Source organism: Gastrolobium bilobum, unplaced genomic scaffold (genome assembly GCF_033153095.1).
Source record: "Gastrolobium bilobum isolate Gb01-03AN ecotype WA unplaced genomic scaffold, APGP_CSIRO_Gbil_v1 utg993, whole genome shotgun sequence".
NCBI classification, from domain to species: domain Eukaryota; kingdom Viridiplantae; phylum Streptophyta; class Magnoliopsida; order Fabales; family Fabaceae; genus Gastrolobium; species Gastrolobium bilobum.
In genome coordinates this window covers 24,656-38,188 of record NW_026898494.1, presented here as the reverse complement: position 1 = coordinate 38,188, position 13,533 = coordinate 24,656, and the positions used below count along the sequence as shown (strand labels likewise).

The 13,533-nt window shown below is 36.8% G+C and overlaps 2 protein-coding genes across 8 annotated transcripts; one reads left to right on the top strand and one right to left on the bottom strand.

Annotated features, from left to right (window-relative positions):
- The first annotated feature begins 6,971 nt into the window (after positions 1–6,971).
- On the top strand, positions 6,972–10,061 carry LOC133316807 (protein PLASTID MOVEMENT IMPAIRED 1-like). The gene is made up of 2 exons (XM_061518589.1): positions 6,972–9,592; positions 9,675–10,061. The coding sequence occupies exons 1-2, from the start codon at positions 7,107–7,109 to the stop codon at positions 9,682–9,684; spliced, it is 2,496 nt and encodes an 831-aa protein (XP_061374573.1). The 5' UTR covers positions 6,972–7,106; the 3' UTR covers positions 9,685–10,061.
- Positions 10,062–10,351: 290 nt separating this feature from the next.
- On the bottom strand, positions 10,352–13,533 carry LOC133316810 (uncharacterized). Of its 7 annotated transcripts, none has more exons than XR_009752257.1 (5): positions 13,239–13,533; positions 12,837–13,019; positions 12,661–12,720; positions 11,235–11,575; positions 10,352–10,647 (listed from the first exon to the last, which is right to left on the bottom strand). XR_009752257.1 is itself a non-coding variant. In XM_061518593.1 (5 exons), the coding sequence occupies exons 1-4, from the start codon at positions 13,506–13,508 to the stop codon at positions 11,288–11,290; spliced, it is 801 nt and encodes a 266-aa protein (XP_061374577.1). In that variant the 5' UTR covers positions 13,509–13,533; the 3' UTR covers positions 10,352–10,647; positions 11,254–11,287. The 7 variants fall into 7 exon arrangements, 2 of the variants coding, with proteins under 2 accessions (XP_061374577.1, XP_061374575.1); XM_061518593.1 differs by having other exon boundaries at positions 11,254–11,575; XR_009752255.1 differs by having other exon boundaries at positions 10,628–10,640; positions 11,011–11,575.

The window sequence follows — 13,533 nt, the reverse complement described above, 5'->3', positions numbered from 1 at the left end:
TCACCATAATCAATCTAACGGTAAAATTCATTGGTAATAATATTGATAGTAATACTAATTATAGTTACAATATTCCAAAAATTAAACATGATGGTAGCACGTCTCCCCTTAATTATTTTCTTTTATTTCATAATTTCAATGGATAAATAAGTCTCTCAGATATTTCACAATCCCAAAATGGGGTTCATACAAGTAAGAAAGTAATCCTGAAGCGCAATCCATATCATCCTGCACAATTGCTCGAGGCAAGTTGTATGAAACTAGTGCATTATTCGTAAGGTGTTCATCAACCGATCCAAATCGATTCAAACGGCAAAAATCGAACCGAAAAATTGATAACCGAATAAATCGAAAACCGAAAAAAAATCGCAAGTTTTAATTGGATTGGATCGGTTTTCGGATGGGTTGATGAAAATCGATCCAATCCAAACCGATCCAATATATTAATTATCCTCTACCTACTTGTCCTTTCCCCAATCATAGCCCAAAAATTTCTAAACTCAAGACTCATTAACTCATCAACTAAATCCAAGAAAAAACTTAGTCACGTCTCATCAACTATAGTATTGTTTACTGATATTTTTGTATTTCAAATTTTTTTTTTTTACAAAGCCAATGTATACAAAAGATGTTATTTGCACAATAATCATGAAACTAATTTTAGGATATTCAAAAAATTGAAAACCGATCCAATCCAAACCGAAAAAAATTGGATTGGATCGGATCGGATTTGAAAAAAAATCTAAACCGAATGGATGATTACATGATCAAACCGAAGGGAATGGATCGGATGAGTTTTGCTTCCAAAACCGATCCAATCCAGACCGCGAACACCCCTAATTATTCGTGCGATGCACGGAGGAAAAAAATCAAAAATTTTATCGACGACCGTCGTTCTTTAATCTTAAAAAAAAAATATGTTACTATTTTTCTGTATATATTAGTGTATTACCCGTGCGATGAACTGGAGAAAAAATAAATTAGTTTATTTGTCTCGTAAAAATTAATGCAAATCGTAAAACTATATCGCTATATTCTATGCAATTAAGATAATAAATGGTCTTTTGAATTATCACATTTAACTTCAACTATGAAGTGTTTATTAAAATATTAAACGTACTAACTCAAATAATAGGATTACCAATTACACATGCAAAAAATAGTAGGAACAATTAATAGGCTTAACAATTATTCATATAGAAATTAGTGGAAACAATTAATGGGGTTAACAATTTCAATGTAGAAAGTAGTGAGACATTAATATAGTTGTCTGTCACTAACAAATTTTAAAAAATAATGATAATTCAAATTCGAATTGTTTCTAAAAGTGGAAAAAATTTAAGTTGTTTATAGTGTGAACACAAAGTGAAGAATACATGAAAAATTGACACGTCATCAAACTTGCCAACAAATGATTTTGCTTTAAAATAGACGTAGATTACGAGAAGTGTTTGGAGGTTTATTGACCAAAAGAAAAAAAATATTATATTAAATTTATTTTGTATGATCAACGAACAGCGTTGACCATATTAGTTTAAAATATTTGAAAAAAAACGAATTAAACAGACAGTTAATTTGGCCAAACACATTGGTATGGTGAGAAAAACAGTTTGAAAGTAGGAATAAAGGCCAACAATAATATATTATTGTAACGCCCGACCGCTTCAAGAATCAATGAATATCCCCACATACTAACACGAGACTTTTCAGTGTGCTTTTTTCTCACTCCCACACTTCCCGAAAAAACTTCTCAAAAAGTCACCCATCCCAGAATTGCTCCAAGTCAAGCACGCTTAACTGTGGAGTTCTTCCGATCTGGGCTACCGAAAAGCATATGCATCTTGTTAGCATAGGTAGTACCAATTAATTCTTATAAGTTATCTCAAACTGTGCAATCTTATACCTGCACAGCCTTTGGAATCTCTCTCTTTCGGGTGTCGATTCGATTCATCCATGCATGTAACCCCCCGTTGGAAGCCTGTCAGGAGTCGCTCCTTGTCTGTACCTCTTTGCACCAGCGATCACTCTGTTCCCTCGTCAGCGCTCGGGATGTTACAGTGCCCCACCAGCTTCCGTCTGGTTCGTCCTCGAACCACACCGTACTGGATGAGAGGCCCTGCTCTGATACCACTTTTTATTAAATTGGAATTCCTATACTTATTTTATAGTTCTCATCTCACACTATGTTATAGATCTCTCAGTTAGCTTCGCGTGGGTTCAAACCGCGCTCAAATCGAAGATCTGTAGCTTGAGTTGTGCCAATTTCAGTAAACTAGGTTGGGCTGTCTCAAGATGCGCGCCCGAGCGCTCAAATAGGCGCTCGAGCGCCCAACGGCAGCGAATTTTGCCATCTTCAGGTTTTTCAACGCGCTTGGGCGTGCACCGGCGCGCTTGAGCGCCCAAATCAGCGCTTGAGCGCCAAGAGGCAGGGGATTTCACTCATTTTCACGTATATAGCGCGCTTGAGCGCCCAAACCAGCGCTTGAGCGCCCAAACCAGCGCTTGAGCGCTCTACACCTGGGGCAGACTTGGTCTCCCCTGTTTTTGGTGAATTTCTTGGGGAAACTTCCTTCCCCTTTCAAGGGTTATTACACCTAATTGACAAGGAAAAACGCACCATGGTCACACACCATGTGGCACCTACATTCCATAAACTTTTTACCAATTCATCCTACAAATCAAAATGGTAAAGATAACTACATATTCATCAATACATCAAAGTTTCAATTACATCAATGTTCTTCCCAATTTCATATACATGCCAAGGAACTTAGCTACAAAAGGAACATGATCAAAGCTATAAGCCATATACAACAAGGCATTCACCACTACAATGATCGTGCACTAAGTCCCCAAAATACATCATGTGTCCTCAAAATATACATATACATGTGACAATGTAAATGACATATACATCTACTATCCTAGATGAGATGCAATCCAAAATGTCAGGCTATTAGCATATGACCATCTAATCCAAATACAGCCACTTGCCACTAGAGGCTCCTGCAGCATCTGCACCTGAAAGAGGGGTCCCCACAATACGGGGTGAGATATACGAATATATCACAGTAAACCAAGGGTCCTTGGAGCATCTCTCCACCCCATAGTTCACATCACAGTATAATAGCAATACACAGTAAATACATATCTATGCAGTGTGTAAAACATCTCCAGGAGAAATCCCTCGAGCTCTTGTTATCCTAAGGATACTCAGATGCAAATAGTCCTATTGATCAGAGAATCTACCAAATATGATTTACGCATCGTCATGCAACATACAAACATAGGGAAACACCATCCTATGCCACACCCAAAGCATACACATAAGTATAACAAAGCATTAAACTACTTATTGCATTTACATACACTATCAACAACCACTACCCATTCAGGGCTTGGTGGAACAATAAAGGGATTTACACCAAGATCTGAAGGCTTACCTCAATGCTCCAATTCAACCTTTGTTCCCCAACATGTTTGCAACCAATCAACTTTGAATTCAGGCTACAACTTTGCAAAATACACACCTATGTCAAGGTGTCACACAATTCATCAATACAAGTTAATGAATATCAACATATTCATCAACAAAACAACAACTTTACACCACGATTTAGCATGAGCTTACCTATCCAAATGAGTTAATCAAGCTCCATAGCTTGTTCCAATGAGTGGTCACTCAAAGTTGGTCCACTTGCCTCAATCCTAGCAACACAATGACACAAGCAATTATCTAACTCATTAATTGCTCAAAATGCTAGAACATCCATAAGCCCAAGCATGAATTTTCCCACATATTGAACAATAACTAAATGACTATCTAAACTCATTTCTACCGTTTATTTATCCTCTACAACAACTTTTACAAAGGGATTAAGCTTAAATCAAACTCATACCACCCATCATGACACTATTCATCATCTTCCTCAATCTTGCAATCTCCATGAAAACAAAGCTCAAGGAGTAGAAACTTACCACAAATGGTTGCACAACCAAGGGATGTTGATCTCCTAAGCTCCCATGGAATGAACTACCTTCAAACTCCTCCAATCACCAAATAGGTCAAATTTTGGGAGGAAGAAATCTCTCACCACAAGATTATGAGTGGTTTAGGCTTTTGAATCACTAAGATTGGTAGAGAAATGAAGTAGCTAGGGTTTCTCACTCTCTCCCTCTCTCTTATTCTCTCTCAAGTTTGACGGTGGGAAGAAGAAGAAATGAAGCTTCTTCTTGTTAATTCAACTTAACATAGATTAAGTTATTTCCAACGGGTAACAGCTTATATATCTATTCAATTTCATTCACCACCAAACTTTACCCAAAAGTCTGAAATATTTTTCTAGGAATATTTCCACTTTTATTTTTATATTTTGGGTACTTTTGTCTACACCGATTTTTACCCCATAATTTTCACTGACAGCACTTTTTAAATTCAAAGTGACCTTCATTCATTTAATTAGTCCTTATACTTAATTTTACTCACTAATACATGCTTAATTACTTAATCACATATAATGTACTAATTAATTAGGCTAGGGCTATTATAATTACCAACAACAAAAAAGGTCAACAATAATAACCTAATGGGTTCCTCATTTCTGCTGTCACTGCTGATGGAAAAACTTGCAGCAAATATATTTACATAAGATACGGAGCCGGATTCTGAAATTAAAAAAAAAAAATCCAAGATACAGAATCGGATCCTAGTGGAAGTAAGTGTTGTTGTAAATTTTCTGATCAGCAGCAACAGGAGAGCTATTAAAGCCTAACCTAATTATATTGAATCTTTACCACTTTTTGTGCACCACCTTTAACTTATATATATATATATATATATATATATATATATATATATATATATATATATATAGGGAGGGATCTTTTGACTCTAGAGTAAGACTTATAACTCTTACTCTCCATCTCAACCGTTGATTTTCGTCCATCTAACTGTTATTATTTATTTAAAATTAATAATTAATTAATTGGTATAGATAACCGTTAGATGGACGAAAATCAACGGTTGAGATGAGGAGTAAGAGTTGTAAGTCTTACTCTAGAGTCAAAAGATCCCTCCCCATATATATATATATATATGGACTTATTGTGTCTCAAGTTGCTTGAGATAACTTTATCTCCGGCTACTAAATCACAATCGTACAAAGATGGGTACTATATGGGTACTCATTAATAGTATGTGAGTAATTTTATTACAAAGAATAAACCCTTAGTTAATGATTGGAAGACTAATCTAGTTGATAATTTTGGGTACATTTGGAGTGTAGACCCATGGCTTAGATTCGAATTCCATATATTATTAGGATAGGAATTAATTTTATTTATAACTTACTAAGGTCATAGTTACTATACTTTTGTTAAGTGGTATCAGAGCAGGGTCTCTCATCCAGTACGGTGTGGTTCGAGGACGAACCAAGCGGAAGCTGGTGCGCATGTAACATCCCGAGCGCTGACGAGGGCGGGGAGTGATCGCCGGTGTGAAGAGGCACGGACAAGGAGCGGCTCCTGACAGGCTTCCAGTGCGGGGTTACATGCACGAATGAATCGAATCAACACCCGAAAGAGAGGGATTCCAGAGACTGTGCTGGTATGGGACGGTACAGTTGGGAATGACTTATAAGAATTAATTGGTACTACCTATACTAAAAAGATGCATCTACTTTTCGGTAGCCTTGATCGGAAGAACTCCACAGTTAAGCGTGCTTGACTTGGAGCAATTTTGGGATGGGTGACCTCCTGGGAAGTTTTCCCGAGAAGTGTGCGAATGAGGACAAAGCACACTGAAAAGTCTCGTGTTAGTGTGTGGGAACAGTCATTGATCCTTGCAAGTGGCCGGGCGTTACAAGTTGGTGATAAAGGAAGAGAGAGAAAAAGTGAATTATAATCATTCAAAGGTGAATCAATTAATATAAGGAAATAAATAAATAAAACGACGTAGTTTTGGAGTAGCCGGAGATAAACTTTTCTCAAGCTGCTTGAGAAATGTTTTTCCCATGTGTATATATATATATATATATATATATATATATATTGGCTAAACTTTAGTTCAAAAAATAAAATAAAAGGTTAAAAGTTTTTAAGTACATGAAGGGATTTTTTTAATCTTTTTCCTCAGAAATTAAAGAATTCTGTGAATAAGAGTGAAATACAGCTAGGAAGTAGAAAAAGCTTATAGCAGCAGCATCTAATCTCTCTTAACAGTTAAAAGAGACAAGTGAATACTAGAAATGCATTCTCTCCCTGTAAAATTTTCATAGGACAATGTGGTATGACAACTTTGAATCTTTCTTGTAATATACATTAAATAAGTGAAATCTTATTAAAATTTGTAAATATCTATTAAGAGAGAGGCATATGTTAACATAATTTAACCATGTGAAAAAATTTAAATGGAAATATCCCTTCCCATGAATCCGACATTTTAATTGATTGATTCTAGGATTCAGCACCTGATGCACTCGGATTTGGATTATCTCATATGAAAAAAGTGGTCATGTAGTCATGTTATTTGATTACAGCCATTTATTTTCACTCATTGATGATGAGATAAGAAAGAGAAAAATATATGATTTTTAAATGAGTGATTATGATCAAATAACATGACCACTTTTACACATGAGAAGATCCAAATCCAATGCACTATGAGCATAAATTAACAGAGCAGACTTTCCAGTTTCCACTACTTCCTAACTAACTTGGGGGTTGAGGGAGAGTAGGAAAGTTTCATTTTCCCAGCACCAATGGAACATACTTACTAGTGGTAGGGTACCACTTGCAAGCAAATAAGATAAACAAACATTAAATTAGCTGGGACCAGTTTGCTTATTCAATATCCATTTTCAAATTTGTCTTACTCACCAAGGTACACAATGCGATGCCACCATTCATCTTCTATCCTCCACAATTCTAACTCATCTGATTTTCTTGGTTCAAAATGCACCAGCAATCGCCATACTGCATAATCCTTCTAACTTCCAATCATGTGACCATCTTATCTTCTTACTCCTCCAAAGCAACATCATCATTATCATTATAATCATAATCATCATCACCATTCCTTGCAGTATTAGCTTCTTCATTCACTAGGGATGGAAGCTTCCAAGAGCAATCCCAATGCCCATCTCCTAGAAGAACTAGAGACTCTGAGTGAATCCCTTTACAAATCACACACAGCTCGAAGAACAGCTTCCCTTGTCTTGCCACGAACTTCAGTTCCATCTGTTGAAGATAAAGTTGATGATGAAATTAGTAACAGACCACGAGCACGTCGCATGTCCTTGTCCCCATGGAGATCAAGACCAAAGCTTGATGATGCCATCGCCAATGCAGAAATCAAAAAGCTGGATGATAACATATCAACTTCTTCAGGTGACAATGACAAGAAAGGGATTTGGCGGTGGAAGCCTATACGGGCTTTGTCTCATATTGGAATGCAGAAACTAAGCTGTTTGTTTTCTGTTGAAGTGGTCACTGCTCAAGGCCTTCCTTCTTCCATGAATGGACTTAGGCTTTCTGTTTGTGTTAGAAAGAAGGAGACAAAGGAAGGTGCTGTTAAGACAATGCCATCACGTGTTGCACAAGGTGCTGCTGATTTTGAAGAAACACTTTTCATCAGGTGCCATGCTTATTATACCACAAACCATGGAAGTGGAAGGCAGATTAAGCTTGAGCCACGCCCGTTTTGGATATACCTTTCTGCTGTTGATGCTAAAGAGCTTGATTTTGGAAGAAGCTCTGTGGATTTGAGTGAGTTGATTCGAGAATCCATTGAGAAAAACCAACAAGGCACTCGGGTTCGGAAATGGGACACAAGCTTTGGTTTGTCTGGGAAGGCAAAAGGAGGAGAACTTGTTCTGAAACTGGGTTTCCAGATCATGGAGAAAGATGGAGGAGTTGATATATATAATCAAGTGGAGAATAATTCAAAGTCCAGCAACAAGTTGAAATTGAGTACTTTCTCATCTTCTCTTGCTCGTAAACAATCCAAGACATCCTTCAGCATGCCTAGTCCAAGAATGATGAGCAAAAACGATTCTTGGACTCCTTCACAGTCAGGATTAGCTGAGGATATTCAAGGAATGGACGATTTGAATCTTGATGAACCTAAAGAAAAGGTGGAGGATTTTGATCTTCCAGATTTCGAGGTTGTTGATAAAGGGGTTGAGGTTCAAGAGAAGGAAGAAGATGGAGGAGGGGAACCTGAGAAATCAGATTCAAGTGAGGTTGTCAAGGAAATAGTTCATGACCATTTTCACCTTACAAGATTGTCAGAGCTTGATTCAATTGCCCAGCAGATAAAAGCTCTTGAGTCTATGATGGGAGATGATGACAAGTTTATGAAAATAGAGGATGAGACAGAGCCACAGAGGCTAGATGCAGATGAAGAAACAGTGACTAGGGAGTTTCTTCAGATGCTCGAGGATCAAGACAGCAGAGGATACTTGTTCAATCAACCTGAAATACCACCTATGCAACTTGAAAAACATGAGGATTCTACTACAGATGGAGAATCCAAAGTGTATCTTCCTGACCTTGGAAAGGGCTTGGGTTGCGTGGTTCAAACAAAGGATGGTGGCTACTTGGCTTCCATGAATCCTTTAGATATTGTTGTGGCTAGAAAAGATACTCCAAAGCTAGCAATGCAGATATCAAAGCCTTTTGTGTTGGCATCACATCAATCCCTGAGTGGGTTTGAGTTATTTCAGAAATTGGCTGGCATTGGTCTTGATGAACTCAGCTCTCAAGTTTTGTCCTTGATGCCCATAGATGAACTGATAGGCAAAACTGCAGAACAGGTTGCTTTTGAAGGCATTGCTTCTGCCATCATACAAGGTAGGAACAAGGAAGGAGCCAGTTCAAGTGCTGCTCGCATAGTTTCTTCCTTGAAAAGCATGGCAAATGCAATGAGTTCAGGAAGGAAAGAACGAATATCATCAGGACTTTGGAATGTTGATGAAGATCCACTAACTGCAGAGAAGCTTCTGGCGTTTGCAATGCAGAGGATAGAGTCCATGACAGTTGAAGCTTTGAAAGTTCAAGCTGATATGGCCGAGGAAGAACCTCCATTTGATGTTTCTGCACTAAGCTCAAAGAAAGGGGACAGTGGGAAAGATCTTTTGGCTTCTGCTATTTCACTTGAGGATTGGATAAGAGACCAAACCTACAACAAGAACACTGAAAGTTCTGATAGTGAACCACAAAGAGTCACACTAATATTAGTTGTTCAATTGAGGGATCCAATGAGACGCTATGAAGCAGTTGGAAGCCCTGTGATGGTACTTATTCATGCAATACGTGCTGACACAAAGGTCAATGAAGAGAAGAGGTTCAAAGTTATGAGCATGCATGTTGGAGGTTTCAAGGTGAGGAGTGCCACAAAGAAGAATGCATGGGACAATGAGAAGCATAGACTAACTGCAATGCAATGGCTGGTTGCATATGGGTTGGGAAAGGCAGCGAAGAAAGGGAAACAAGCATTGGCAAAGGAGCAAGACCTGTTATGGAGCATTTCATCACGAATAGTGGCTGACATGTGGCTGAAAACCATGAGAAATCCAGACGTCAAGCTTGTAAAGTAATTAGCATGTCCATTCTATTGTTAATTATGCCAAGGAAACAACCTTGCATCCATGTCTCATAGAATGTTCCAACTGCAGGTCCAAGTGAGAAGTTCTTCTCTACACAACTGAGCCACTGCAGTTACCTATAATATTTGTGCAGTGTTATGAATACAAGAATTGTGTATATGTCATGTCATCATTAGTTGTTTTTGTACAAGTCAATAAAATTTCTCAGTCATATATAGAACATGTGATATTTGAATGATAAAGGGTTAGATTAGCTTTATAGGGTCCGAGAAACCCTGTTTCCATTTTTTTTATTCCTTTCTTTTTGTTTTTGTTTTTGCCCCCCGCTTTTGGGTCTGTCAGTTCATGTCTGTTGATTGGGTTGGATTAGACATTAGTACAAAAGCATGCATCTCAGCATTGTGAATATACATGGAAATATAGACATTTGAAGTAGTAACTTGTGAGTTGTAATAGTTTTTTATCCATTTTTTCTTATTGATTGGATATTCAGTTATTTACATAGGGTCAGTTTAAAAATTGTAGTAATAGTTACAATCATAAATTATTCAAATTAACACCACGTACACTAATGCAAAAGTAATTTAACCGAAACAGAGGTGACATATTATTGTTGACCTTAGACCTCGCACCAGATTTCCTTTCCCACTCCCCCTAAAAGGGAAGTTGCTCTTGATAAAAAATCTACACTGTTTGAGCAAGCTACCAAAAGTCATTCTCAAAGATGGAAAATCAGTCTTTAGCCGATTAATGCATCCTTTTCCCATTGGCTATGGAGTAGCATAATATTTTTAAGTCATTGGAGTTTGCTGATTAAAAGAATAAGCTTCAAAAGAACACTTGTCAACCATTTTTCTGCATTTGTTTTGAATACATTATATATTATGGCATCCATCAAATCCAAAAATAATCCAGATTCTGTTTCAACAAGCAACAATGCCAAATCCCGTAATTTCTTCTGCAACACCAAGTACACATTATTATGCTCCTTTAATTTCTGACTCTGAAACAATATTTTGATAGTAGTCCAAGAATCTGTACACTGCAAGAATACAACATTACTAAATCATTCAAAAAGAAAAAACTTGATAAATAGGCAGTTTAAGACGTCCATATAGGGACAATCTAGCTTTGTACATATCTTTTACTGTGATGATGCAAAAAAAATCTGGGGCTTTGATGAGTTTTCTTTAGCTGCTGACATGGAAAGATACTTAGTGACAACATTAAAATAAAGTATTGATTGACACATTATGTTTCCGCCAAAGAGAATATAACTAACGACCAAATTAAAAAGAGCACAAGGAAAATACGTAGTAAATATATTATTTAAAATTTCTTTTCTAGTTAAACACATTCCGAAGCATACAATTTCACATTGACTTGTTCAATTATGTAACTGGACCTGGTGGAGAATCTTTATTTTCTTCCTCTTCTTATCTTACTTTTTAAATCATCTTCTCTTTGATCGTTGAATAATTATTTCCTCACAAATGGCCTGACCCGATTTTCGACAGCAGTGGTCCATCATCATGAAACAAAAACTTCAATCCAAAGTATAAATTTCAGTTTTCTGGTTTTTATGTAAACAGCTATACAGTATACAAGTACAAATAAATTTAACTCCACCTGAACTTCAACTGCTTACAATTATCTACATGAATCTTTGGAGCTAAGAAGAATCAAACGTTGACACGCTGACACCGACACCAAAACGCAGTTCCTCCACTCCGGCCTCGAGCAACAGCTATTTCCTCATCTACATAAAACCATATGAAAAAAGGATCCTTGGTACCTGGTTCCATGTCTTCCTTGTTTCCTAGGCTGATCTGTAGAGGTTTCAAAGGTCCAACTCTTATTCGTAGATTCTCAAAAGTGAAAGCCAATATTCTCTTTTTCCATGAAAGTCTGCCTTCAAATGTTAATTGTCCAATCGGTCCAAGATATACGCCATTTTCGATCCTCTTTGCCTAACAATTCATCAAGATAACTTAATATTCTAAATTAGACAGAAGAAATGAGAAAACTACATAAGCTTTTCTCTAAAGATATTTTAGACATAGTATGATGACTTGGCATATGCAACATTTACAAATAATAAAATAAACAACAGCAATAACACCTTGCTTGCATAAGAAAGAGTAAGGATGCAATCACGAAACTATTTTAGAGGTAAAACAATCTTTCCTGAATGAAGTATATACACACAAGGGTCCTCACAGATAATAGATGAGGTTTTGTTTCCCTGACATCATTTAAGTGGCTAAGAAAAAACAGAGCAACAGTCGATCTTCACCTCAAAATCCTCACAACCTTAGATTAAGATGATAAAAGTAGCTACATCACAATATTCAATGCAAAGTTAACAATTCTCTCTTTTGTCCTTAATAAAAAGAAAAATATAACTTTTTAGTTTAAATGGAATCAGCTCCTAAACTGAGATAGGGGATGAGAATTGGTTCCTCCACAAAGGATACGACGATTCAAGAATGTCTTCACCCGTAGTGGCTCACATGTGCTTTTTAAGTTTTACGAGCTAAGACACCAAATGGTATGATGATTGTCATCAGATATGCTTTTAAAAACAAAGACTGATAATAGAAGCATGGTTGACATTAGATACGAACGAATAATTTCATAAGCCAACAACGAAAATATTGGACTTTAATCTGGAAATAAGTTCATAGAGGACAGAACAATTAACAAGACAATCATGTCCAGAGAAGCAGCTTGTCCATCAAGTGTATAAGAAAAGCCAAATCACATTACTTGGGATTAAGTTCCAGAAAGCTTTTAGAATGAGAACAAGACCCTCAAAACAACCTTTAATTCTTTAGCACCTTTTCTTAACATTCATCTAGTGTTTCTTGTATCGTCATCCCTCTTGCTTTTCCACCTAAAAACAACTTAAAGTTCAAAAACTCAATAATAACACGAAAGATTCAAAGCTTCTCAATAGGCAGATGAATGGTTTTTTTCAATCTTTACACTACAAATGTTGGACTCGTATACATCAAGAATGAAATATAGATAGGATCATGCGAGAGAGACTTACAGCAGCATCAAACCTCTGAACAGCTGTGAGAGGAAAATATCGACCACCTTTTAATTGTTTCTGAAATTCAGCACAAAATTATTTTAAGCATGTATTGCTAAAAAGGTAAAACAAGAAACAGAATCATAGCCAAAAGAAGAGCCACCAAAAGAAAAAAGTGAAAGAAATATGTTAACCTTAGCAGTAAAAATTAGCATCCAGGTCCTCCCAGGGGATTCCTTTCCGCCAAGGGTTTCAAGAAAACCAGAAGGATCAATTTTTGCTTTCTCAATGACAGACAGTGCAGAAAGAACCTCCTCTGCTGCTACCTTTCTTGTCTTAGCTGCATTTTTTAACACTTTCACACTTTCCTCTACTTCCTAAGCAAATATAGAAATTAAAAATTAAATTAAATTAAATTACATAAAGGACCAAGTTTTCATATTGAAAGGTGTTTGCGTTCTCAGGTCCAAAAGATAATAAAACTAGAAAGGCTGCGTTAAAGGTTCAAATTTTAGCGTCTTAAACTTTTCAACATTTTCAACAAAGCTTTGAAACGTTAATGAGAACCCAAATGGATGCAAAGGAAAAGATTATACCTTTTTGGGGTTCTCGTCCTCAACAAGAAGTGGGGTTGAGGAAAGGTTGTCTCTTTCAATGTCATCAAGAGTTGCTCTGGTTCTGGTGGTTCTACTTCTATGTCTGGAAAATAGGTAATGTTTTGTTCCTCTAAGAGAGAGAGGAGTGGCATTGAGAATCAGAGACTTAGAATGTGGTGGTGAGACTGAGATGTTTGATGCTTTAAAGGATGTCAATGGAGATGAATTGGGGAAGGAAGAAATGTACAACACATGTAAGACCATAGCCATTTGCAAATATCTTTCACTTTTCAAC